Source organism: Salmo salar, chromosome ssa12 (assembly GCF_905237065.1).
Source record: "Salmo salar chromosome ssa12, Ssal_v3.1, whole genome shotgun sequence".
NCBI classification, from domain to species: Eukaryota; Metazoa; Chordata; class Actinopteri; order Salmoniformes; family Salmonidae; genus Salmo; species Salmo salar.
In genome coordinates, this window is record NC_059453.1 from 44,801,702 (window position 1) to 44,828,402 (window position 26,701).

A 26,701-nucleotide genomic window follows, 5' to 3' on the forward strand; every position below is an offset into this window, starting at 1 on the left:
AGGATAAGTGAGGTAAGGCAATAAATAGGCCATAGTGGCGAAATAATTACAATATAGCAATTAAACACTGGAGTGATAGATGTGCAGAAGATGAGGGTGCAAAGGAGCAAAATAAATAAAATAAATAACAGTTTGGGGATGAGGTAGTTGGATAGGCTATTTACATATATGTTTTTTCATAGTTTTGATGTCTTCACTATTATTCTACAATGTAGAAAATAGTAAAAATAAAGATAAACCCTTGAATGAGTAGGTGTGTCCAAACTTTTGACTGGTATATATACTGCTCAAAAAAATAAAGGGAACAATTAAACAACACATCCTAGATCTGAATGAAAGAAATAATCTTATTAAATACTTTTTTCTTTACATAGTTGAATGTGCTGACAACAAAATCACACAAAAATAATCAATGGAAATCCAATTTATCAACCCATGGAGGTCTAGATTTGGAGTCACACTCAAAATTAAAGTGGAAAACCACACTACAGGCTGATCCAACTTCGATGTAATGTCCTTAAAACAAGTCAAAATGAGGCTCAGTAGTGTGTGTGTGGCCTCCACGTGCCAGTATGACCTCCCTACAACGCCTGGGCATGCTCCTGATGAGGTGGTGGATGGTCTCCTGAGGGATCTCCTCCCAGACCTGGACTAAAGCATCCGCCAACTCCTGGACAGTCTGTGGTGCAACATGGCGTTGGTGGATGGAGCGAGACATGATGTCCCAGATGTGCTCAATTGGATTCAGGTCTGGGGAACGGGCAGGCCAGTCCATAGCATCAATGCCTTCCTCTTGCAGGAACTGCTGACACACTCCAGCCACATGAGGTCTAGCATTGTCTTGCATTAGGAGGAACCCAGGGCCAACCGCACCAGCATATGGTCTCACAAGGGGTCTGAGGATCTCATCTCGGTACCTAATGGCAGTCAGGCTACCTCTGGCGAGCACATGGAGGGCTGTGCGGCCCCCCAAAGAAATGCCACCCCACACCATGACTGACCCACCGCCAAACCGGTCATGCTGGAGGATGTTGCAGGCAGCAGAACGTTCTCCACGGCGTCTCCAGACTCTGTCACATCTGTCACGTGCTCAATTGTGAACCTGCTTTCATCTGTGAAGAGCAAAGGGCGCCAGTGGCAAATTTTCCAATCTTGGTGTTCTCTGGTAAATGCCAAACGTCCTGCACGGTGTTGGGCTGTAAGCACAACCCCCACCTGTGGACATCGGGCCCTCATACCTCCCTCATGGAGTCTGTTTCTGACCGTTTGAGCAGACACATTCACATTTGTGGCCTTCTGGAGGTCAATTTGCAGGGCTCTGGCAGTGCTTCTCCTGCTCCTCCTTGCACAAAGGCGGAGGTAGCGGTCCTGCTGCTGGGTTGTTGCCCTCCTACAGCCTCCTCCACGTCTCCTGATGTACTGGCCTGTCTCCTGGTAGCGCCTCCATGCTCTGGACACTACGCTGACAGACACAGCAAACCTTCTTGCCACAGCTCGCATTGATGTGCCATCCTGGATGAGCTGCACTACCTGAGCCACTTGTGTGGGTTGTAGACTCCGTCTCATGCTACCACTAGAGTGAAAGCACCGCCACAATTCAAAAGTGACCAAAACATCAGCCAGGAAGCATAGGAACTGAGAAGTGGTCTGTGGTCCCCACCTGCAGAACCACTCCTTTATTGGGGGTGTCTTGCTAATTGCATATCATTTCCACCTGTTGTCTATTCCATTTACACAACAGCATGTGAAATGTATTGTCAATCAGTGTTGCTTCCTAAGTGGACAGTTTGATTTCACAGAAGTGTGATTGACTTGGAGTTACATTGTGTTGTTTAAGTGTTCCCTTTTTTTTTTGAGCAGTGTATATATAATATATTCATAAAAGTCACCTTGTCCGAGAGAGATTTACACAGTTATCAAAACGTCACACCAGGGTAAGCCTACACAAACATAGCCCTTTTTTAAAGTGTTTATAAAATCCCCTATAGGAAAAATGTATTGTTGAAGAAATTATTGGAACCATTCCCTGTTTGACCACTAGGTTTTATGGGTATTATGACAGCTCCACTTAGGGGCTCTATTGTCAGAACATTAGTGGTAGAATTAGCATTAGCATGTTTTTGTGAGTGCTAGTCTTTCTGCCCACCTACGGTACATTCATGGTCTCTGTAGAGTCCTACTGTATAGTGTAGCTGCCCTATTATGCTCCCATGTATCTGTTCAAATATATTGGGTAAAAGCAGCAGCTAGCACAGCAAATTGTGGGTCGCAGGGGGGTCAGCCGGTTGGTTCAATGCTAACGTGAGGAGCCAGTGCTAACGGTAACATGAGATAGATGGCTTCATCGTGTGGAGGACTATCTATGCCTTTTTGATTAATGGCTGTTCACTTAAAAACCACCAGGTCATCATCTCTCTTTATTGTTTTTCCTTTTTTATTTTCCAAATAAAATGGCCCTGGCATTAATGTAAATGATTTGGCCATGTTAAAAGCTAATGTTACCTACCTCTGTCCATTTGCGAGCCATGGGCAGCCGTCCATTTAAAGTCCAAAAGCACTAGCTGCTTTTCACATATCTCTAATTTTACTCGGACAAAAACTGTGTTTATATGTCGAGATGGACCCTTTCTGAAAGAGGACATTTCATTCACACAGTCCACTCAGAAGTTGGTAATGGGTAAACAAACTACCGTAGGTGTGCCAGCTTTATAATGAGGAGGTGGTTAAGCGCTCACAGCGTGGCTCCTAGCCCTTGCTTATGCAACTGAGAAGGGAATGGTTTGTCTTTTCAAGTGGTGCACTCAAGATGGGAAAACCCACTTTGCTGAAAAATATAATATTTTATATATGATGCGCACATACTGTACTGATGCATGCAGGGCATTGTGTATCTCTGTTTGTTGATATTTATAGAGCAAGATTGGGTTTTCTGTGGAAGCCTGACAGTATACAGTAGCACACAACGAGTGTGAATACAGTTCTGAAAAAACTACACTTGAAAAACAATAATAGTACTTTGCGTTGCCTATGGCATTGCAGCACACCACACAACGACTTACTGTGTTTGGGACACAGTAAGTCTTTCTGTGCTGACAATTTGAAAATAACTTATTGAGAGGGGCTTAAATGGGATCAAACTTTGGCTTTTGTTTGCGCTAAGCCATTCATATTTGTGACCAGCTCGATTCAGCCTTTTACAGCAAAATTTGAAATGTATTTTTATTTTTTTTACATTGGGTAAAATTAGAGTCTCCGAGCTAGAAAGTGGTATATCATACACTACAGTTGAGGAACAATGGGAATGTAATTCTGCTTTGAAAGCTGATAAACTTGAAACCTCACTTTTGAGAAAATGTCCTTGAATATTTTGGTAAACCTACTGGAGACCTCTTCTTTGTCAACATCCATTCAGCATCGTTCATACCCTCTTAAGACTTAGCCCCACCCATCTCTTTAAGGATTCACATGTGAGGCCATGTACCAAATAACCAAAGATTTCAACACTAAAGGCTGGTTTATACTACGGTGTGTTCGTAAATTCAATCTGGAGGGCCAGAGTGCGCTCTGGGCTTTCGTAAACTCAGTGTGTTGTCAGATTGTCCGTTTGTAAATTCAGAGCGTTTTGCTCTCGGAGCATTCAGAGCACACAATCTCACTGGATGCACTGGCCGAGGAGTAGGGTTCTGACCTAACAGCAGTCAAGCACCCAGGCTAACTGGCTAACATTGGCTAGCTTGTTAGCTACTTCTGTGAGAACAGCTCACTCTGACCATTTTACTCGCCCTAGCAGAGCTGGTTAGGCTGTTTTTATGTTATCCAGAGCATTGGTGACTGTAACTGTGCTGCTGGCAACAATTTAATTACGCTTTTTTTGCCAACGTTACTGACACTGGCCATATTCAACGGGTGTTGAGCATTCGTAAATTTGTCAGTTATTCTTCGCTCTGCCGAGTGCGCTCTGAAATCGGAGTAAATAGCCAGTGCGAATTTACCAGCTACTTTTATCGACAGTTGTCGCTGTGACATCATGAACGTTGAAATGGTTACTTGCATAGTGGAGTCTTTTGTTTAAACATGTAGCAAGCTAGCTAAACAATGAACCATAATCCTAACTCATAACGTTACCACCCTGCATGAATCTGCAGGTACAGTTGAAGTCGGAAGCAAAGAGGCCTAAAAACCTGACTCAGTTACACCAGCTCTGTCAGGAGGAATGGGCCAAAATTCACCCAACTTATTGTGGGAAGCTTGTGGAAGGCTACCCAAAATGTTTGACCCAAGTTAAACAATTTAAAGGCAATGCTACCAAATACTAATTGAGTGTATTTAAACTTCTGACCCACTGGGACTGTGATGAAATAAATCATTCTCTCTCTACTATTATTCTGACATTTCACGTTCTTAAAATAAAGTGGTGATCCTAACTGACCTAAGAAAAGGAATTGTTACTAGGATTAAATGTCAGGAATTGTTAAAAACTGAGTTTAAATGTATTTGGCTAAGGTGTATGTAAACTTCCGACTTCAACTGTAACTAACCAACCAGGTTCAATGTTAGCTAGCTAGCTAACATTAGGCTATACCTAGCAATGCAAATATTACTAGACAGATCATACATGTAACGTTGGCTAGCGAGCCAGCCGGATAACATCAGCTTGCTAGCTAACAGTAGGCTTTAACTTGAAATGAAAACAACCTTCTGACTAAATTAGAAACATGTAATATCTGAAAATGTAGCTATCTTACCTGTATACATGGATGGACACTTCTCCCTCTCTGTCACGGATGCCATGGTTGCACTTAGTTTGAAGATGTAATCTGGAGACAGATGTTTTACACACCAGCCTTCTGCTTGTTCTCTTTTCGACTCCCTCTACATATTTGCAATCAAACACCAGAATTTTCTCCTTAGCTATCATACTCTACAGTAATTCCACCGGGCATTCCACTGATTTCAAAACTCGGTCCTTCAGAAAGTGGAGAGCAACATTTTTGCAGTTCTACTATGTGATTACTTAAAAAAAAGCTGGGTTAGAAAGGATTACCTAGGCATACTGACCAGTTCATGTTATAGACAGAAGCGTGCAACATGGCAGACCAATCCGAACTCATCTCTCGGCATGTCCAGCTCACCCATTATCTCAGCCAATCCTGTCTTTTTCAGTGGCTAAACCAAATAAGCTCGTAATTTAACAACTGTATTTGTATTTAATTATAGCATACAAGTTTGATATAAAGGCACATGAAAGTTCAAATGTTCCAGAAGCTATTTCTGCCCAAAAATTCATTACGATAAAAATAAAAAAGTTTACGTTCAAATGGCTCCTCTGTGAATTAGTGACGCGCGACATACGCCTAGTTTCCTGAAACAAGTCACATTTGAATGTCATCTTTGAATGTCATCCATCTCCCCGCTCTTTCGGACTATGCCGTCCGTAGTAGTGGTTTAAATATTTAGATTTTGCATTGAGTGCCTAGAGTTAAAAAAAAAATACTACATGAAAACGTTGTCAAACTTGTTCTGTAAATTTTCTCAAGGATCCACAGCACTAGGGATAATTGTAATTCTCATACTTTGCTCTTCATGAACACAATGGTGCTTAATTTTTCTGGACTTGAGGCAAATTTGTAGTTTGTGTCTAAAATATCCATGTGGATCAATAGGACCAAAGACAAACCTCATTGGACAATGGTCATTAGTGTTCATCCACACAACCTTTAACATGCATCTTCCAATAATCTCTGAACCATTATCCTCAAAAGGTCATGCTCCTTGACCTAACAGAAAAGGTGAATCTTCACATCTGCCTGGTAACAACCTCACTTTTACCTGATAAGGGCATACTTTTTGTAGGGCCCTATACTCTGCAAGGGCCCTTAATTAGAAAAGACCTGGCTTCAAATACTATTGAAATCTTATGAATTATTTGAGTGTTTGCTCTACCCTACCTGAAGTGCCAAATGGGTGGGATTTGCAGTTGTAGGACTATTCTATTGGTCCATTTAGCCAGGGAGGCTCAATCAAGCACAGATAAAGTTTTTAAAAATCATTTAAAGTAGTGTTTGAACCCAGGTCTGGTAGAAACAGCAAGAAAGCATTTCTCAAATTGTAGACGTGTGTATGCTTTTAAGTCGTATTTGCACATGAGACATCCTCACAGTGACCCCAAAGATCAACACAGTCAGAAGCAGAGCCGTCTCTCTGACTGGAGAGTCGCTGGGTGAACGTTGCGTGGTTTTCCGCTGTGTTAATCCTGTGACTAATGTGGTTCTCTTCTAAGGGGATGCTGGACAGTAAAGACAAGCCAGGAAATTAGATTTGTGTCACAGCCATCTAACCCCTACCTGATGCTGCTTGTGTTGATTGACAGGGCACAGCACATGGCTTTGCGTAGAGCACAGATCAGCACACAAGAGAGCAGCCTCTTAGTGGAATCCCACCACAGGTCTAGTAGAGACTAAAGTAATCATCACTCATATGGTCATATAACCTTTGGATGCTGTGGAAGGCTGTGGAGAGCTGTAGCTTGTGGAGGTCACAGTCATGACAGCGCCAGCCTATCTGGGCTAAGTGCAGGAGAGATGTGAAATGAGAGAGATCACAGAGAAGAGGAATGGGATACGGTGGCCACGTGCCTCGATCAATATGGCCCACATCCAGGTATATTTGTGAGCTGAGGAACATTCAGTGTTATAGACTCAACCCCTGCGTTGTAACTCATTGGTTTTGACGTGTCGGGAGATTGGCTGAGCATGAATAGACATGGGAGTGGAGAAATCTGATGTGTCACGTGGGAGAGCTGGATGGACAAATGTAGAGCAGGCAGAGATGCTTTCAAGGGATATTTTTCATTCCTTGAGTAAAATGACCCAGACATGTTAGTAGTGGCAGTCTTTTGGATGTGCAGTAAAGAATATTCAACTGATACATTTCATTACACACACAGGTTTGTAATTCCAGTACAGTTTATTGTTTCAAAGAGATTATGTTCGTATTGCCTATTGCATTATTCAGCATCATTTTCGCTATGTTCCTAGGTCCCCTGGCCGCGCTAGTGCCTACTCTGCACTGTAAGCATTAAATCGATTACTTTCAGACTGAACAGTAGATGTGGTTCACAGGAGCCAACCGAAGGTCACGGCTCCACAATACTGTCTACTAAACAAATAATGACACAATCTAATAAAAGAACCAAGGTACGGGCTAATAAAGGCTAGATTTATTTTTCTGTCACGGCAGATGGGAAATATTATCACTAAATCCTCATAGGGACCTCAGTAAGCAGGCCATTGACTTTTATGACAGTAATTTTTTTCCCTCCAATTTTTTTTTCTTCCTCACCTTTTATGCAGATTGCTGAGGAATGAATCACAACTGAAAGTAGTGGAGAAATAACTTTTCATGTGAAAACACCTAGGCTTTTATGGCTTTACTAAATTATCCATAATACGGGAGGGGAGCACTTGGTCCTGCAGATTAGGGTGGGCCGAACTAGGGGAGGGTGCCGCGTTAGCCACCGTGCAGCCATCACCGCCGTGCCGGAGATGGGCACAAATCTCTTTTACGAGGCTGCCCCTTAAATAGCTGTCAGTCTAGTGTCTCACACATGGCATTCTCCTCCAGTTCCCCACACGGTAATTGAACCATCTCCCCATGAGTGCAGAATGCTGTGGGAAGCCGTTTGAACAGACTGTGTTTGTGCCATTAAAACCGACCTATGCATAAATCTTGCCAGTAGGTGTGAAAAATAAATATATCACACCAAAACCCTCTTATTAGATCTTTCATTTTCGCACGTATCTTCCTCAACAGCCTATGTATTTTCATCCCCAGTACAGTATATCACTAAGGGTACAATTACTCAGACACACTCCACTCCACACACTGAACTATTAGACGTTTTAAAACCCTGACACGGGTTATGACCTTATTTTTGTTATGAACACTGTATTACTTAGTAACTAATATGCTATTACTAGGTTATAAGCAACCGAAAGCGCCACATTTTGCATTGTTGTCCAGTGTGCTTATTGGACGCCATTGCAGAGCATCTGTGAAATATCCAGTTCACCACTCCACGCTTTTTCCACTGAGAGACAGACATCTTGAACGCTGAGAGGTGACATTTAGGCGGGGGTGTTTGTACGACAGAAATTAAGCACCCTTTAATGTATATTTTATGACACAGCCAGTCACTACTGATTTTCCTCAACTGTTTAAACTGAGAAGGGTGTAAAGTAGTTAGATTGGTGATGGGTAATGGTATGCCAGACTCCTCCGTTCATGTCCACATTAGACAACTAAGAAGCAATGGAGATGAGGCCAGATACAGTACTTTGTGACAACTGCTGATGTATAAATGGCTTTATAAGATACAATTGATTTGATTGATTCAACCATGGTCAGAACGATACGTTTCAAAGAAATTATGTTCATATTGCCATTGTGACAACACAATTCTTAGATCTTCGCAAAGTGGCAGGAACTGTTTCCTGATACATTTCCTCAGAGAAACATTGTCTCTTTCCCATTCAAAGACTAAACTGCATCTACCTCCGAGTTGTGTGTCTTCAGTATGAAATTGGCAGGGATATGCACTCCATATCTGCTAGCTGATGTAACATCAATGCCATTGCTGTGCATGAATAGTGATGTATGTGCGATACTGGTACATGGATATTACATAGCTTTGCATCCCAAATGGCACCCTATTCCCTACATAGTGCACTATTTGGACTACTTTTGACCAGAGCCCTATTGGGCCTGGTCAAAAGGAGTGCACGATCTAGGGAATAGGGTGCAATTTGGTATGCAGACATAGCTTTCAGAATGCCTTTCATTCTGGTGGAGCAGTGATGTGAGGTTCCATAGTATATGCAACATTAATGGCCAGGACACGCTAATAGCAGGTCTTTCCAAACCTACAGTTTCCAGAGATTGAAAACATTTAATGTGAAGCGTGGCTGAATGCAAGAAAGATCCACATGCAAACAGGTAAACATGCTTGTTAAAAAAAAATATGTGCACTTATGGTATATCTTCCATTACACTGTTAAAAAAATATATAGAATTACTCCACTACATTCCGTCTCATCTCAAAGCAATTTACTCATCCGCTTCTATTTAGAGAGCGAGCAAAACGAATCTTTAGATAATGAATAAAGGGCGCTTTCTTCATTAAAATACTTTTCTCATTACTGTAACATTTTGTTGTTTGCTATTGGGTTAGTCAATAACTTTTATTGAAATTCCCTTGAGGCTGTCACAAAGTGGAATCTGCTTAAGACAGACAAACACCACAGCCGATAACTAATGCCTTAGCTGCTTCTGCTTGTGAGAGCTGAGGCCAGCCAAGGCATTAGTAACGACTCTAGCTGCTGCAGACTTACTCCTACTTCACCTTTTTTAATATATACACAATAACGTAGCATTTGCATTTATATAGTTCTTCCAGCCGCCTCGCACCCAGGCAGCCCCGAAACAGCTGAGCGTCACGCTGATTATTACCTGGGGAAAATTAAGATAAGAAAGTAATCCCATGAAAGGGAATGGCTGCTCTGCTTTACCAGCGCATAACCAGGTATGCAAAAATGGACAACCCCCCTATTTCCAGCAATGCAAAAAAGATATCTGCTATAATGCCTTCTGTTTCTAAGGCGATAAGGACAGTTTCAAATTTATATCAGCCAGACAATGACAGAAAACCTGATATTTGAGGATAGGCAGGGTATCTACTTTTAGCCCCGTACCAACCATCCTGATCTCCCGAGCTTACATTATGTTTCGCTGTAAGGAGATCAAGACGGTTCGTAGCAGTGATAATGATGGTAGCATACAACACAGTACACGCTTAAAGACCTCATTCGAACAGCATCAATAGATCCAGCCATTGAATAATCCGAAGGGAGTTGAAATATGAACTCTAAGCGGGAATTAGGTTCAACTTAAAGAGCTACACTGATCACAAGGATTTAGGAGTGCAATAATAGGACGCTAGCTTAAAGTTCAAGCACATCACAGAATTCCCAGGCTTTAGTTCCGTACCATTGCAGAGAACATTTACTTTAGCTAGCTTTGCTAATAGCTGGCGCAAGCCACCTTGGAGAAACGTTGCGGCCCTGCTAGCGAAAGAAAATTAGGGAGAAACCAAAAAGGCGGCTACAGATACTGATCTAAGGCGCCTGTGGTAATGGCTGGGTGGCTTTTAATGATAATCCACTGTCCTTTTCCTTACACCACCATGACAGGAAACAAACAGAGCGCTGACACATCCTGCTAATTAGCATCATTATCATACGGCCATTATGCGGCTGGACAGTAAGTAGCATGACAGGGCTCTGGGAAACGCTACAGCTGTGACCTTTTGTGGACAACACCAGCTGTCATTAATTACCTATATCTTGGCCTGGGATGGAGGCCGACTCTCTTTCCTTGAGGGGCCATTGCTGCTACAAACCCAGTCACCCCATTCAAGGTGTTTCTCCACAGAGAAATGGCTAACAAGCTAAAAGGCAAGTTTAGCTTCCTTTCCCCACAGGACTCAGGCCCATTAAGCTTTATGGGCTCAAGGCTTTGCTTTGGCTAAAATGTGTGACTAAATGTAAATATGGCCTTTGCATTGTAGTGCCAGAGGCCTGTGGCTACACACACACTTGACTTGGAACAGAGCGAGAATTATGCTTCAATGAAACAACTGTGTTCCCCAATAAATCACAATTTTAAAGTCATCATGGAAACTATTCATGTTCATATGTGGTTGTAATCACTGTTAAATGTTTGTTCGATTTATCACGTTCTTTCATCAGTCTTTGAAGATAGAGTTGTTAAATGTCTTAATGTTCTCTTTCATCTCGAAAAACACAGCTTGTTGTCCTATGAAGGCGAGAACACTTGGTCACGATGGGGAGGTGTCCTGAAATAACACATATATTATTTTGAGGAACAAACATATTGTAGGGCACTGAAATGGCTCCGCAGCCTTTCCAGCCTCCCCTCTCTCTCTGTCTCATGGTTCCTCTTCCTCACTGATTCACTATCTGTTTGTATGAGTGGAGGGCTCACCTGGATGTCCTGAAGCCTTGTGTTATTGTGCTGTTCTGACATGTAATTCTCCTGCAGGAACATCGGTGATGAAGGTCACTGCGTCGGATGCAGATGATCCTACATACGGGAGCAGTGCCAGGGTTGTGTACAGCGTGCTGGACGGAGAGAGGTTCTTCACAGTGGACAGACAGACGGGTAAGGGCAGACTCACAGACTTGTAGTATTACAAATGAAATTGTATTTGTGACAACAGGTGTAGACCTTACCGTGAAATGCTTACTTACGAGCCTTTAACCAACAACGCAGATTTTTTAAAAGTAAGTAAGAAAAATGTGCTCAATAAACTAAAGGAAAAATATTAACACAATAAATAACAATAACAAGGCTATATATAAGGGGTACCGGTACCGAGTCCATGTACATGGGTTAGTCGAGGTAATTGAGGTAATATATACATTCTGGTAGGGGTAAAGTGACTATGCATAGATAATAAACAAAGAGTAGCAGCAGCGTATGTGAAGAGTGTGAAGGAATGTGAATTTGTGTGTGGTGTGTGTGTGTGTGTGTGTGTGTGTGTGTGTGTGTGTGTGTGTGTGTGTGTGTGTGTGTGTGTGTGTGTGTGTGTGTGTGTGTTGGAGTGTCAGTGTAGTATGTGTGAGGTTAGAGTCCAGTGAGTGTACATCCAGCCTGTGCAAGAGAGAATAAATAATAATTAAATAAGGGGGTCAATGCAAATAGTCCGGGTTGCCATTTGATTACAGTAACTATTCGGCAGTCTTATGGCTTGGGGGTAGAAGCTGTTAAGGAGCCTTTTGGTCCCAGACTTGGCGCTCCGGTACCGCTTGTTGTGCGGTAGCAGAGAGAACAGTCTATGACTTGGGTGGCTGGAGTCTTTGACAATTTTTAGGGCCTTCCTCTGACACCACCTGGTATAGAGGTCCTGGATACTTTATCCAAGGAAATAATAATGTATCAGCAAACAGTGAGTTTATGTATTTCTTGTCTCATACCTCATATCGTGTACTTATATTTCTCAAAATCTAAGAATACGTATTGAAATGAAATAGTTATCATTACATCTCTGAAGTGTTATATTACAGTCTGTTGAGATAACTCTGTTTGTATCTCCCAGCCAGCACATTTGGGTGAATTCCCTCTTTGTCTGAGGTACATGGGCATGAACTGTAGTCTCTCAGGCATTTTCCAAGGTTTGTGTGGTCTGCAAATGTACCCTTCCACTAAACTTTTAATGATTCCTTTTTTGGTCTCGCCACTTTGATTCGGTTGTGCCTAGATGATGAATGGCCCTGCCTCAGCGGCGTTGGCCTGGAGACTCATAGATCATCTCCCCCCCATCCATCATTTTTATGCACAATCAGTTAAAATACACTGTGTATTTGTAAGTAAGTGGACACCCCTTGAAATTAGTGGATTCGGCTATTTCAGCCACACCTGTTGCTGATAGTTGTATAAAATCAAGCGCACCGCCATGCAATCTCCATAGACAAACATTGACAGTAGAATGGCCTTACTGAAGAGCTCAGTGACTTTCAACGTGGCACCGTCATAGGATGCCACCTTTCCAACAAGTCAGTTAAAATATATGCCCTGTTAGAGCTGCCCCGGTCAACTGTAAGTGCTGTTATTGTGAAGTGGAAACATCTAGGAGCGATAACAGCTCAGTCGCGAAGTGGTAGGCCACACAAGCTCACTGAACAGGACAGCCGAGTGCTGAAATGCAAAGTGCCTAAATATCGTCTTTCCTCGGTTGCAACACTCACTACCGAGTTCCAAACTGCCTCTGGAAGCAACGTCAGCACAATAGCTGTTCTTCGGAAGCTTCATGAAATGTCCATGGTTTCCATGGCCGAGCAGCCCAACACAAGCCTAAGATCAACGTGCGCAATGCCAAGAGTCGGCTGGAGTGGTGTAAAGCTCGCAGCCATTGGACTCTGGAGCAGTGGAAATTAGTTATCTGGAGTGATGAACGCTTCACCATCTGGCAGTCCTAAGGACGAATCTGGTTTTGGCAGATGCCAGGAGAATACTGCCTGCCAGAATGCATAGTGCCAACTATTTGGTGGAGGAGGAATAATGATCTGGGGCTGTTTTTCATGGTTCGGGCTAGGCCCTTTAGTTCCGGTGGAGGGAAATATTAACGCTACAGCATACAGTGACATTCTATATGATTCTGGGCTTCCAACTTTGTGGCAACAGTTTGGGGAAGGCCCTTTCCTGTTTCCGCATGACAATGCCACTGTGCACAAAGCGAGGTCCATACAGAAATGGTTTGTCAAGATTGGTGTGGAAGAACTTGAATGGCCTGGACAGAGCCCTGACCTCAACCCTATCAAACACCTTTGGGATGAATTGGAACGCCGACTGCAAGCCAGGCCTATTCGCCCAACCTCAGTGCACAACCTTACTAATTGTGACTGCATGGAAGCAAGTTCCCGCAGTAATATTCCAACATCTAGTGGAAAGACTGCCCAGAAGAGTGGAGGCTGTTATAGCAGCAAATGGGGGAGTCCATGACTTTGGAATGAGATGTTCGATGAGCAGGTGTCCACATACTTTTGGTCATGTAGTGTAGGTGCAGGTAAAAGAGGTCAGAGAACAGAACAGCTGAGAATTTCACCTCATAAATTTTGTCGCGGTCACTCAAAAGTGTTAATCCTTAATCATCTTTCTGGATCCATGAACAATGACCTACATCTGAGGGATTTTTTTAAGGAATGGTATGTCATTTGAATGCATTTTAACTTCATTATGGTATTTGGTATTGAAGTTCAAGTTTGAGTTACTTCTCAGGATGAAAGCCTAAGGATTCTACTTAATTATATTCCATACATTTCTAGAGACATAACAACTTCTTGGAGCTCTGCTCTCACTACCCTGTCATAAAAATACATTTACATTTTGGTAATTTTGCAGACAGAGCGACTAACAGTCAAACACACAGGGCTCAGTCATTGACAACTGATGTGCAATATTTTTTAGGAATGAAATTTCAAGCATGTTACAAACATTAGCAGTCAAGAAACATTTGATTGAGTTGAATGAGATCTTATTAAGAAAGAGCTGATGCAAAAAGCTGAATTTCTGTCTCCCATGCCCTTGGTTCTTGAAAGCAGTATTATGTGCCTCTATATCCCGCAACTGAATTTGACTATGTACTGTATGCTGACATACAAACATTGCCTGCAGCTACTTGATGTTGAATGTGAGTGGAATCTCTAAGTTGTGTGTCTAGCAGACAAGCACAATGCAAGGCACTGGGAGAGATGCCATCAACTCGGGCAATGCAACAATGGAATTTGATGCAGATATCCCACCAGGGAATATAATTGCATTAGTCAGCAGCACACAGCTCCCACTATTTGACCAGAGAGTTGACTCTTTACATTATCATCTCGTTCAGTGAGTCTGGGATCGGTATGAAAATATATACAGATGGAAATCGCACTGAAAGGAGGAGAAATTCACAACCTTCCCTGATTTAGAATTTCATTTTTCAGTTTTGAAATACTCTGAGGATGTTAACAATTCCAATTGAGTTCCGGGTTTATACTGCCCGTAGTATATTGCCACGCAATTTTTTTGCCAGGTTCTTGGAGAAACATACCTAGAAAGGTCATGTTTGGGGTAAGGTGGTAAATATACTATCTTTCAAAAGTTTGGGGTCACGTAGAAATGTCAGTTTTTTAAAGAAAAGCAGTACATCAACAGTGAAGAGGCGACTCCGGGATGCTGGCCTTCTAGGCAGAGATCCTCTGTCCAGTGTCTGTGTTCGTTTGCCCATCTTCATCTTTTCTTTTCATTGGCCAGTCTGAGATATGGCTTTTTCTGTGCAACTCCCAGAGTCACCTCATCGCTGTTGACATTGAGACTGGTGTTTTGCGGGTACTATTTAATGAAGCTGCCAGTTGAGGACTTGTGAGGCGTCTGTTTCTCAAACTAGACATTCTAATGTACTTGTCCCTCTTGCTCAGTTGTGCAACGGGGCCTCCCACTCCTCTTTTTATTCTGGTTAGAACCAGTTTGCGCTGTTCTGTAAAGGGAGTAGTACCCAGCGTTGTACGAGATTTTCAGTTTATTGGCAATTTCTTGCATGGAATAGCCTTCCTTTTTCAGAACAAGAATAGACTTATCGAGTTTCAGAAGAAAGTTCTTTGTTTCTGAACATTTTGAGTCTGTAATCGAACCCACAAATGCTGATGCTCCAGATACTCAACTAGTCTAAAGGCCAGTTTTATTGCTTCTTTAATCAGGACAACAGTTTTCAGCTGTGCTAACATAATTGCAAAAGGGTTTTCTAATGATCAATTAGCCTTTAAAATGATAAACTTGGATTAGATAACACAACGTGTCATTGGAACACAGGAGTGATAGCTGCTGATAATGGGCCTCTCTATGCCTATGTAGATATTCCATAAAATATTTGCTGTTTCCAGCTACAATAGTCATTTACAACATTAACAATGTCTACACTGTATTTCTGAACAATTTGATGTTATTTTAATGGACAAAAAACGTGCTTTTCTTTCAAAAACAAGGACATTTCTAAAGTGACCCCAAACTTTTGAACGGTAGTGTACATTTATGGCATTGTTAAAGTTTCAGAACTTCACAAAATGCTCACTCAAATCACATGAAGAGAAGTCATAAGATTGTTTTGGTTTTCTATCTTAAATACACTCCTCCTCGACTGCCAGTGAAAGACGAGCACTGGCTTTTTCGCCGAACATTCTTCAGTGGTGTGTGCCTTCATTCTGGCCCCTATATATTATTCATTTTAATACAGCTCAGCCGTAATGATATAAGCATGGAGGCACAGATGTGACACAATCTACTCTATCAAGACGAGCTGAGAGGGTGAAATGGAATGTGCCGCACTTGTGCCTCTAATAGAGTGCTTAACTGAAGTTGATATTCGCGACTAGAGAAGATTTAGCAGGCTATCACATATGAGAGCTAAGCGCTAACGTGACCTTTCCCTTTCGGCGTCTCTCTCTCCCTCCATATTTCTCCCCCTCTCTCTTTCTCTCATATCAGGACTGATTCGGACGGCCGTGGCAGATCTGGACCGGGAGAAGCAGGATCGCTACGAGCTGGTCGTCAAGGCAACCGATATGGCAGGCCAAATGGGCGGTCTCTCCGGCTCCACCACAGTGACTATAGTTATCACAGATGTTAATGACAACCCACCACGCTTTCCGCAGAGTGAGTCACTCTCTTATTAAGAGGCGGGACGAGATATATGCTTGCAGTGCACTTACACCCATCAGTAATATAAGTATCAGTCTACATGGAGTGTCCAGAAGCGCTTGGAGAAAATAATTTCACTTATATTTATCCACAGGTCTAACACTTGGCTTAGAAGTGCTAGGCAATTAACTGATGAAAGTGGTTTTGGGAGTTTCCATATGTCTGCATATGATAAGACACAGAATCAATGGAGCTGATTAACATTTTTTTTTATTCCAGTGGTATGGATTTAGGCTGTTGACATTCGTAATGTATTAGCTGGAGAAAGGTCAAAGGCCGTAATGGATCCCGGTTCTCAATATACAGGGTCCTGTTTGAATACTTCAGAAATGCATCCTTCCTTCATACCTTTCTTGAAGTACTAACAGATCTGAACTGGTGAAATTAATAGGTTGCTGACCTTGCTTAAGCTTATCCAATCACTTATAGATATCTGCTAAGCTTATGGAAACAACGAAGGAAGGATGTCTGTCTAAAGAATTTAAACAGGGCCTTGTGAAAATAAAAAGGCTGCAACATTTTCCTGCAATTTAGAATTCTGAAACTTTACTTTTTTACTTCTCAGTGTCTTATATAAATGAAACTCAAGTGAACAAACTTGAACCAAAGCAGTACTATACAACAGCAAAAAATAGACAAATTCCATTTCACAATGGACATATAAATATGTATTGTACATTTCACATTGGTCCTCAGTAAAAGGATGAGGATGTCTTCAACATGTATTTCCTGGTGAAACAAAATCCTACCAATGACACTAGTACATGATTCAGAAACGTTAAGAACCTTTTCTAGTGTATACTTGACGTCTTAGTGGAACTAAAAGTGTAGTTATATTGTAAACCACATGCACAATACCAGCACATGGTCTGTTAATCAAATCAAATTTATTTATAAAGCCCTTCTCACATCAGCTGATAGCTCAAAGTCCTGTACAGAAACCCAGCCTAAAACCCCAAACAGCAAGCAATGCAGGTGTAGAAGCACGGTGGCTAGGAAAAACTCCCTAGAAAGGCCAGAACCTAGGAAGAAACCTAGAGAGGAACCAGGCTATGAGGGGTGGCCAGTCCTCTTCTGGCTGTGCCGGGTGGAGATTTTAACAGAACATGGCCAAGATGTTCAAATGTTCATAGATGACCAGCAGGGTCAAATAATAATAATAATAATACAATAATAATAATATGGCCACCAAACTATTTACATTGACCCCACCCACCTTTGTTTTTATACTGCTGCTACTCACTGCTTATTGTCTATGCATACTCCCAATTCAATATTATACCAACAATTCCACAAATCCAATTTTAATTCAATTCCCTCATGTTTTCAGGCAGATTATGTCACTGTTCAGACAGCCTAGCTATACTGAACATATAGAAATACAATTTGAAATGATTTAAAACAAATCCTTTACAAAGTGCATTAATTACATTAACTGGGAAATGTACAAATATTGAATTCCAATTCAATTCCAAAGATTTAAGGTTTTATGATTACAATTCAATGACAAAAAGGCCCTGACGCAAGGATATGCATATTCTTGGCACCATTTGAAAGGAAACACTTTAAAGTTTGTGGAAATGTGAAAGGAATGTAGGAGAAAATAACACAATAGATCTTGTAGAAGAAAATACAAAGAAAAAAACAACCGTTTAAAAAAACATAAAAATTCTTCCACCATCTTTGAAATGCAACAGAAAGGTCCCTGGTCTTCCCTGTGGCTCAGTTGGTAGAGAATGGTGTTTGCAACGCCAGCATGGTGTGTGCAACGCCAGGGTTGTGGGTTCGATTCCCACGGGGGGGCCAGTACAACAAAAAAAAAATGTATAAAATGAAATGTAAGTCGTTCTGGATAAGAGCGTCTGCTAAATGACTAAAATGTAAAATGTCCCACATCTGGTTGTAATTCCAAGGGTGTCCACAAGAGGGCAGCATTGTATGTGCAACGTTTCAGACTGATAACTTGAAGTATGAGCAAGCAACATGACATTTAGTGTGAAGTCACCCAGGTACATTTGGGTAAATCGTGAAGGTCGCATTTACATAAACATTTTCTGCAAGAATATCGTCAAATCTCTATACTTGGACTTTGATTTAGCTTTTCCAGTATTAGTAGCCATATTGTAAGTTCAGCATTTGCAAAACACCCAGTTTTCATAACTTCATAACTCTCCATATTCTTGCAATTTTTGTCCAAAAGTAAAAGGCTTGCTGTCGCACAAGTTTAGAAGCAGAATTGTGCGACAGATACGGGATTTCCGCATACTCCCGTAAAGCCCAGCTCATTGGCTATCTAGATAACTTTGTTTGACCCCAATTGGTGCTTATTTTACAAAGTTACAGTCAATCAAGTGAAGACCGCCCGTGTCATTGGCATGCCATGAAGGCATCGCTCTCTGACCAAATTTGGTGTCCTATAAGATATACTACACTCCTAATGATATAGTGAAGTCTGGTTACATTCTAGGATCTCTGCGGAATAAATACGAACATAATTTAACTGGTTGAAACAACGTTTAGGGTTAGATTTTCACAGATTCCTTTCTTTGCAAATTGAATGAGTGTAAATACAAAATCGATCGTGCATGCACTATGGACCTTTTTAGGATATGAAAAAGGATTCTATCTAACAAAACGACACTTCATGTTATCTCTGGGACCCTTGGGATGATAATTGAGAGCAATATTTCAGAATGTAAGTACACATTTCACCTTCAGAGGTGAAATTATGAAACCTATCACGGTGAAAAAAGTGTTAGGAGCTCTCCTCAATCAATAGCATGGACTTTTTTCGCAGTAATAGCTACCGTAAATTGGACAGTGCAAGTTATATTCACAAGAATTTAAGCTTTCAGCCAATATAAGACACTTATATGTACCAACATTTGTTGTTTCTCTAAAATCTGCGATCCTGACACACGGCGCTGCATGATTTACAACTGCCCCGTTGACGGGACGCCTATCCCTACTTTAACTTGTTCTCAGAAAAATAGCATTCTATTTGGTCAAACACAATCTTCTCCATTAGTTCACTAAGAACAGGCAGGAAACTGATTTGGTGGCAGTTAGAGCCAGCAAAGGGTGCTTTACTATTTTTAGGCAGTGGAGTTACTTTAGCTTCCTTCACACCTGTGGGGACAAAGATTCCTTTAGGCTTTGGTTAAAGATATAGCAATTGAGTACCAATGGGATTATAGGTCAAACACTGGGGGTGGATGGACGCATGAGTCACTAGGTTGTTGTCTCTACATAATAAAGATCCTGGGTGAATTCTCTTTTTGCTGATTATGGAAGTGCTCATACATAGAGTAAATTCTGGGCTTATGTATTGAAGGCATTTGTCTTTCTTTCTCCTACCAACCGTCTTCATCATCTACATCTCTTCTTCCTCTTACTCTCCCTCCCAAATATTATCTTCTTCCTCCTCGTCTTCCTCCTTCTCCTCATCCTTTTCCCCCTCATGCTTCCCCTAATCTTCACCCTCCTCCACCTTCTCTCCTCTTCTTACACAAATTTCCCCCTCCACCTCCCCACTCCTCTTCTTCAGAGATGTACCAGTTTTCGATGTCTGAGGGGGCAGCCGTGGGGACGCCGGTGGGTAGGGTGATCGCCACGGACGCAGACATGGGGGAGAACACAGACATGAGCTACCTGATCAAAGATGAGGAGGGCGGGGAACTCTTCAAGGTCACCACCGACAGTGACACGCAAGAGGCCATCATCACCATCAAAAAGGTGGGAGTAAAATAAGTTTTACCACCTAATGGTTATAGTTAGGATTTGATAAGGATTGATCCTAGATCTATGTCTACGGGTAACTTCTACACAAGGTTAGAGTAGGATAAAGTTGCCCCTAAACAATGATCTAATATCAGTTTTGTGCTGATCCTAGATCTGTGTCTACGGGTAACTTCTACACAAGTTTAGAGTAGGATAAAGTTGCCCCTAAAAAGTTATCTAAGATCTGTGCCTACATGAAGCAAAAGCTTACAGTACAAAATGTTCTACTTTCTGTAACAAAGAATGTGCCAGTAATGTGATATTTCTGTGTTACATTTTGTAAAGCATATAGAAGTTCAGTCTATCGTCACAGCAATTATAAGTGTTAATTGCAGAATGATCCTTCTAATTCCTGATTGTCTTGATTCTATCTAATCTTAATTAAGTTGAACTAATCTGTTAATTGACTGTGTGGGAAGGAAATCATTACATTCTTTCACATCAGAACATTGTCATATATTGTCATTAATCTTAACTGATTGCTTGGAAGGTAAAGATTTCATATACCAGAGACATTTGACAACCATTCACCTGGCAAACTACAGTGCCTTGCAAAAGTATTCACCCCCCTTGGCGTTTTTCCTATTTCGTTGCTTTAAAACCTGTAATTTAAATCCATTTTTATTTGGATTTCATGTAATGGACATACACAAAATAGTCCAAATTGGTGAAGTGAAATGAAAAAAATGACATGTTTAAAAAAAATGCTAAAAAAATCCAAAACGGAAAAGTGGTGCGTATGTATTCACCCCCTTTGCAGTGAAGCCCCTAAAGAAGATCTGGTGCAACCAATTACCTTCAGAAGTCACATAATTAGTTAAATAAAGTCCACCTGTATGAAATCTAAGTATCAAATGATCTGTCACATGATCTCAGTATACAGTGCCTTGCGAAAGTATTCGGCCCCCTTGAACTTTTCGACCTTTTGCCACATTTCAGGCTTCAAACATAAAGATATAAAACTGTAATTTTTTTGTGAAGAATCAACAACAAGTGGGACACAATTATGAAGTGGAATGAAATTTATTGGATATTTCAAACTTTTTTAACAAATAAAAAACTGAAAAATTGGCCGTGCAAAATTATTCAGCCCCTTTACTTTCAGTGCAGCAAACTCTCTCCAGAAGTTCAGTGAGGATCTCTGAATGATCCAATGTTGACCTAAATGACTAATGATGATAAATACAATCCACCTGTGTGTAATCAAGTCTCCGTATAAATGCACCTGCTCTGTGATAGTCTCAGAGGTCCGTTTAAAGCGCAGAGAGCATCATGAAGAACAAGGAACACACCAGGCAGGTCCGAGATACTGTTGTGGAGAAGTTTAAAGCCGGATTTGGATACAAAAAGATTTCCCAAGCTTTAACCTGTTATGGCTAGGGGGCAGTATTTTCACGGCTGGATAAAAAACGTGCCCGATTTAATCTGGTTACCACTCCTACCCAGTAACTAGAATATGCATATACTTATTACATATGGATAGAAAACACCCTAAAGTTTCTAAAACTGTTTGAATGGTGTCTGTGAGTATAACAGAACTCATTTGGCAGGCAAAAACCTGACAAGGTTTCAGGCAGGAAGTGGCCTGTCTGACAAGGTGTCGTTCTTCTTGTCTCTGTTTATTGAAGAGTGAGGATCTTAGCTGTCCCGTGACACTTCCTACGGCTGCCATAGGGTCTCAGAAGGCGGTAAAAAGCTGAATCGTGGCTTTGCAGGCTCTGGCTGAAACAAAGTAGCGTGTTTGGGTAGTGGCTGGTTACAGTACTGTGAGACTCAGGCGCGTGCCCGCGTCGACCGAATGCTTTGTTTTCTTTCCTCTGTTTAGCTAAAAGGAGATTCCCGGTCGGAATATTATCGCTTTTTTACGAGAAAAATGGCATAAAAATGGATTTTAAACAGCGGTTGACATGCTTCGAAGTACGGTAATGGAATATTTCGATTTTTTTTGTCACGAATTGCGCCACGCGCGTGACCCTGATTGACCATTTCAGATAGTGTCTGGGACGCACGAACAAAACGCCGCTATTCGGATATAATGATGGATTATTTTGGACCAAACCAACATTTGTTATTGAAGTAGCAGTCCTGGGAGTGCATTCTGACGAAGACAACAAAAGGTAATGAAACTTTTATAATAGTAAAGCTGATATTGGTGAGTGCTAAACTTGCCGGGTGTCTAAATAGCTAGCCCGTGATGCCTGGGCTATGTACTTAGAATATTGCAAAATGTGCTTTCACCAAAAAGCTATTTTAAAATCGGACATATCGAGTGCATAGAGGGGAATTTACTAACAACTTACTAAATTACTCACGATAAACTTTCACAAAAAGCATAACAATTATTTTAAGAATTATAGATACAGAACTCCTCTATGCACTCGATATGTCCGATTTTAAAATAGCTTTTTGGTGAAAGCACATTTTGCAATATTCTAAGTACATAGCCCAGCCATCACGGGCTAGCTATTTAGACACCCGGCAAGTTTAGCCTTCACCAAAATCAGATTTACTATTATAAAAGTTTGATTACCTTTTGTTGTCTTCATCAGAATGCACTCCCAGGACTGCTACTTCAATAACAAATGTTGGTTTGGTCCAAAATAATCCATCGTTATATCCGAATAGCGGCGTTTTTGTTCGCGCGTCCCAGACACTATCCGAAATGGTAAATCAGGGTCGTGCGCATGGCGCAATTCGTGACAAAAAATGTCTAAATATTCCATTACCGTACTTCAAGCATGTCTACCGCTGTTTAAAATCAATTTTTATGCAATTTATCTCGTAAAAAGCGATAATATTCCGACCGGGAATCTCCTTTTCGGCAAACAGAGGAAAAATCACAAAGACGGGGGCGGCCAGGGCACGCGCCTAAGCCCACAGTCCCTTGATCGGCCACTTGAGAAAGGCGATAATGTGTTTCAGCCTGGGGCTGGGATGACGACATTCAGGTTTTTCCCGGGCTCTGAGCGCCCATGGAAGACGTAGGAAGTGTCACGTTAGAGCAGAGATCCTTTGTAAAAGATAGAGATGGCAAAGAAGTTCAAGAAATGGTCAGACAGGCCACTTCCTGTAAAGGAATCTCTCAGGTTTTGACCTGCCATTTGAGTTCTGTTATACTCACAGACACCATTCAAACAGTTTTAGAAACTTTGGAGTGTTTTCTATCCAAAGCCAATAATTATATGCATATTCTAGTTACTGGGCAGGAGTAGTAACCAGATTAAATTGGGTACGTTTTTTATCCAGCCGTGAAAATACTGCCCCCTAGCCATAACAGGTTAAAGATTGCTGTACACCAGCGGAACCCATCCAACTTGAAGGAGCTGGAGCAGTTTTTCCTTGAAGAATGGGAAAAAATCCCAGTGGCTAGATGTGCCAAGCTTATGGAGACATACTCCAAGAGACTTGCAGCTGTAATTGCTGCAAAATGTGGCTCTACAAAGTATTGACTTTGGGGGGGTGAATGGTTATGAACGCTCAAGTTTTCTGTTTTTTTGTCTTATTTCTTGTTTGTTTCACAAGAAAAAATATTTTGCATCTTCAAAGTGGTAGGCATGTTGTGTAAATCAAATGATGGAAACCTCCCAAAAATCAATTTTAATTCCAGGTTGTAAGGCAACAAAATAGGAAAAATACCAAGGGGGGGTGAATACTTTCGCAAGCCACTGTACAGCTCAGCATGATGGAATAAAATATTATTAACTTTAATGTCCCTGAGGGGATCATGGTCTTAGACACACAGTGCTGCTGTACACAAAATAATCAATGAGCATTACAACCTCAACATAATACATGCATTGCACGTTGCTCATGTCATAGACATTGTACATGTCTCATACATACACATACATACACATCAGACCTCTTCCCTTTTTCCACATTTTGTTACTTTATAGCCTTATTCTGAAATGGATTAAATAAAACAACTTCCTCATCAATCTAAACAAAATACCCCAAAATAACAAAGCGAAAACATGTTTTTAGAAATATTTACATAAGTGTTCAGACCCTTTGCTGTGATACTCAAAATTTAGCTCGGGTGCATCCGGTTTCCATTGATCATACTTGACATGTTTCTACAACTTGATTGGAGTCCACCTGTGGTAAATTCAATTGATTGGACATGATTTGGAAAGGCACACACCTGTCTACATAAGGTCCCACAGTTGACAGTGCATGTCAGAGTAAAAGCATGAGGTCGAAGGAATTGTCCGCAGAGCTCACAGACAGGATTGTGTCGAGGCACAGATCTTGGGAAGGGTACCAAAAAATGTCTGCAGCATTGAAGGTCCCCAAGAACACAGTGGCCTCCATCCTTCTTAAATGGAAGATGCTTGGAACCACCTAGACTCTTCCTAGAGCTGGCCGTTCGGCCAAACTGAGCAATCGGGGGAGGGCCTTGGTCAGGGAGGTGACCAAGTGACCAGACAGTTCCTCTGTGGAGATGAGAGAACCTTTCAGAAGGACTACCAACTCTGCAGCGCTCCACCAATCAGGCCATTGTAGTAGAGTGGCCAGACGGAAGCCACTCCTCAGTAATTCTCTGGTCTGAGGAAACCAAGATTCAACTCTTTGGCCTGAATGCCAAGTCTCACGTCTGGAGGAAACCTGGCACCATCCCTACAGTGAAGCATGGTGATGGCAGCAGCATGCTGTGGGGATGTTTTTCTGTGCCAGGGATTGGGAGACTAGTCAGGATCTAAGGAAAGATGAATAGACCAAAGTACAGAGAGATCCTTGATGAAAACCTGCTTCAGAGCGCTCAGGACCTCAGACTGGGGTGAAAGTTCACCTTCCAACAGGACAACGACCCTAAGCACACAGCCAAGACAGCGCAGGAGTTGCTTCGGGACAAGTCTCTGAATGTCCTTGAGTGGCCCAGCTAGAGTCCGGACTTGAACCCGATCGAACATCTCTGGAGAGACCTGAAAGTAGCTGTGCAGCGATGCTCCCCATCCAACTTGACAGAGCTTGAGAGGATCTGCAGAGAAGAATGGGAGAAACTCCCCAAATACAGGTGTTTCAAGCTTGTAGCGTCATACCCAAGAAGACTCAAGGCTGTAATCGCTGCCAAAGGAGCTTCAACAAAGTACTGAGTAAAGGGTCTGAATACTTATGCAAATGTGATATTAATACATTTGCAAACATTTCTAAAAACCTGTTTTTGTTTCGTCATTATTATTGTTTCGTCATTAAAAATACAATTCCATACATTTTTGAATAAGGATGTAACGTAACAAAACGTGGAAAAAGTCAAGGGGTCTGAATACTTTCCGAATGCACTGTATACGCTGAGTGTACCAAACATAAAGAACACCTGTTCTTTCCATGACATAAACTGACCAGGTGAATCCAGGTGAAAGCTGTGATGCCTTATTGATGTTACTTGTTAAATCCACTTCAATCAGTGTAGATGAAGGGGAGGAGACAGGTTAAAGAAGGACTTTTAAGCCTTGAGACAATTGAGACATGGATTGTGTATGTGTGCCATTCAGAGGGTGAATGGGCAAGACAAAATATTTATTAAGTGCGTTTGAACTGGGTATGTTAGTATTTGCCAAGCGCACCTGTTTGTGTCAAGAACTTCAAACGCTGCTGGGTTTTTCACGCTCTACAGTTTCCTGTGTGTATCAAGAAGGTTCCACCACCCAATGGTGTTGGAAGCATTGTAGTCAACATGGACCAGCATCCCTGTGGAATGCTTTCAACACCTTGGAGAGTCCATGCCCCGACAAATTTAGTTTGTTCTTGGTGGGGGGGTTGAAACTCTATATTTGGAAGGTGTTCTTAATGTTTTGTACACCCAGTGTGTAATATACTGTAAACTGCCCTTACACATTCTGTCAGTGGCATACTACCACAGCTCAGATGCACTTATTGCTGTTTAGGTATGAAGGAGTGCTTATACCTGTTCAGCTTACACGTAGGCACCCTTTGTGACATGTCACTGCTTTAGCTCCTCTCTGTTTGTGCTCTGTTAAGGCATTGGACTTTGAGAGCAAGCGCACACACAACGTGGTGGTGGAGGCTGTCAACAAGCACGTAGACCCCCGCTTTTCGGAGCTGGGTTCTTTTCGGGACCAGACCATCGTGCGGGTTAGTGTAAACGACATTGATGAGCCGCCGGTCTTCCACCCTGCTGAGGGAACCATCTTGGAGGTCCAGGAGGATGCTAGGCTAGGGGCGCTGGTGGGCACTGTGACTGCCAAGGACCCGGACATGGAGAACGCACCTGTCAGGTATGGATCATGGATCCTACTGTGACAGCGTTTCCCAGTGTCCAAGTAGGCTACTGTGGCTATTTGATCATAATGTACAGTAAGCCTGTCAGGGTGGCCTACCATCAAAAATTGAGAAATTGCATCCCATAACATTTTCACTTGAAAATAGCTATTCTGTGATACATCTTACAGTAGCAGCCATGTGTGGTGTTCAATGTTTTTAGTCACCTACTTACTAACATGGTTTTTAATGATGTTGTATGATGCAAGAAACCATTTTACAAAATAAAATGCATTATTATTCCCATACCATTATTAGTACAGCGAATCAGACAAGCATGGAGGCTTTGCAACCCTCTGCCTATTGGCTTCTTCGCTTATTCAAGCCA

The 26,701-nt window shown here is 41.8% G+C and overlaps 1 protein-coding gene across 1 annotated transcript in view; it reads left to right on the plus strand.

Annotated features, from left to right (window-relative positions):
• The window catches only part of LOC106565306 (cadherin-22-like), a 138,450-nt gene that overhangs the window by 41,582 nt on the left and 70,167 nt on the right, over window positions 1–26,701 (plus strand). The window contains exons 3-6 of the mRNA XM_045691397.1: window positions 11,119–11,238; window positions 16,099–16,266; window positions 19,859–20,046; window positions 26,074–26,330. Coding sequence (XP_045547353.1) covers window positions 11,119–11,238; window positions 16,099–16,266; window positions 19,859–20,046; window positions 26,074–26,330 — 733 coding nt within the window. The remainder of the gene's footprint in view (window positions 1–11,118; window positions 11,239–16,098; window positions 16,267–19,858; window positions 20,047–26,073; window positions 26,331–26,701) is intronic.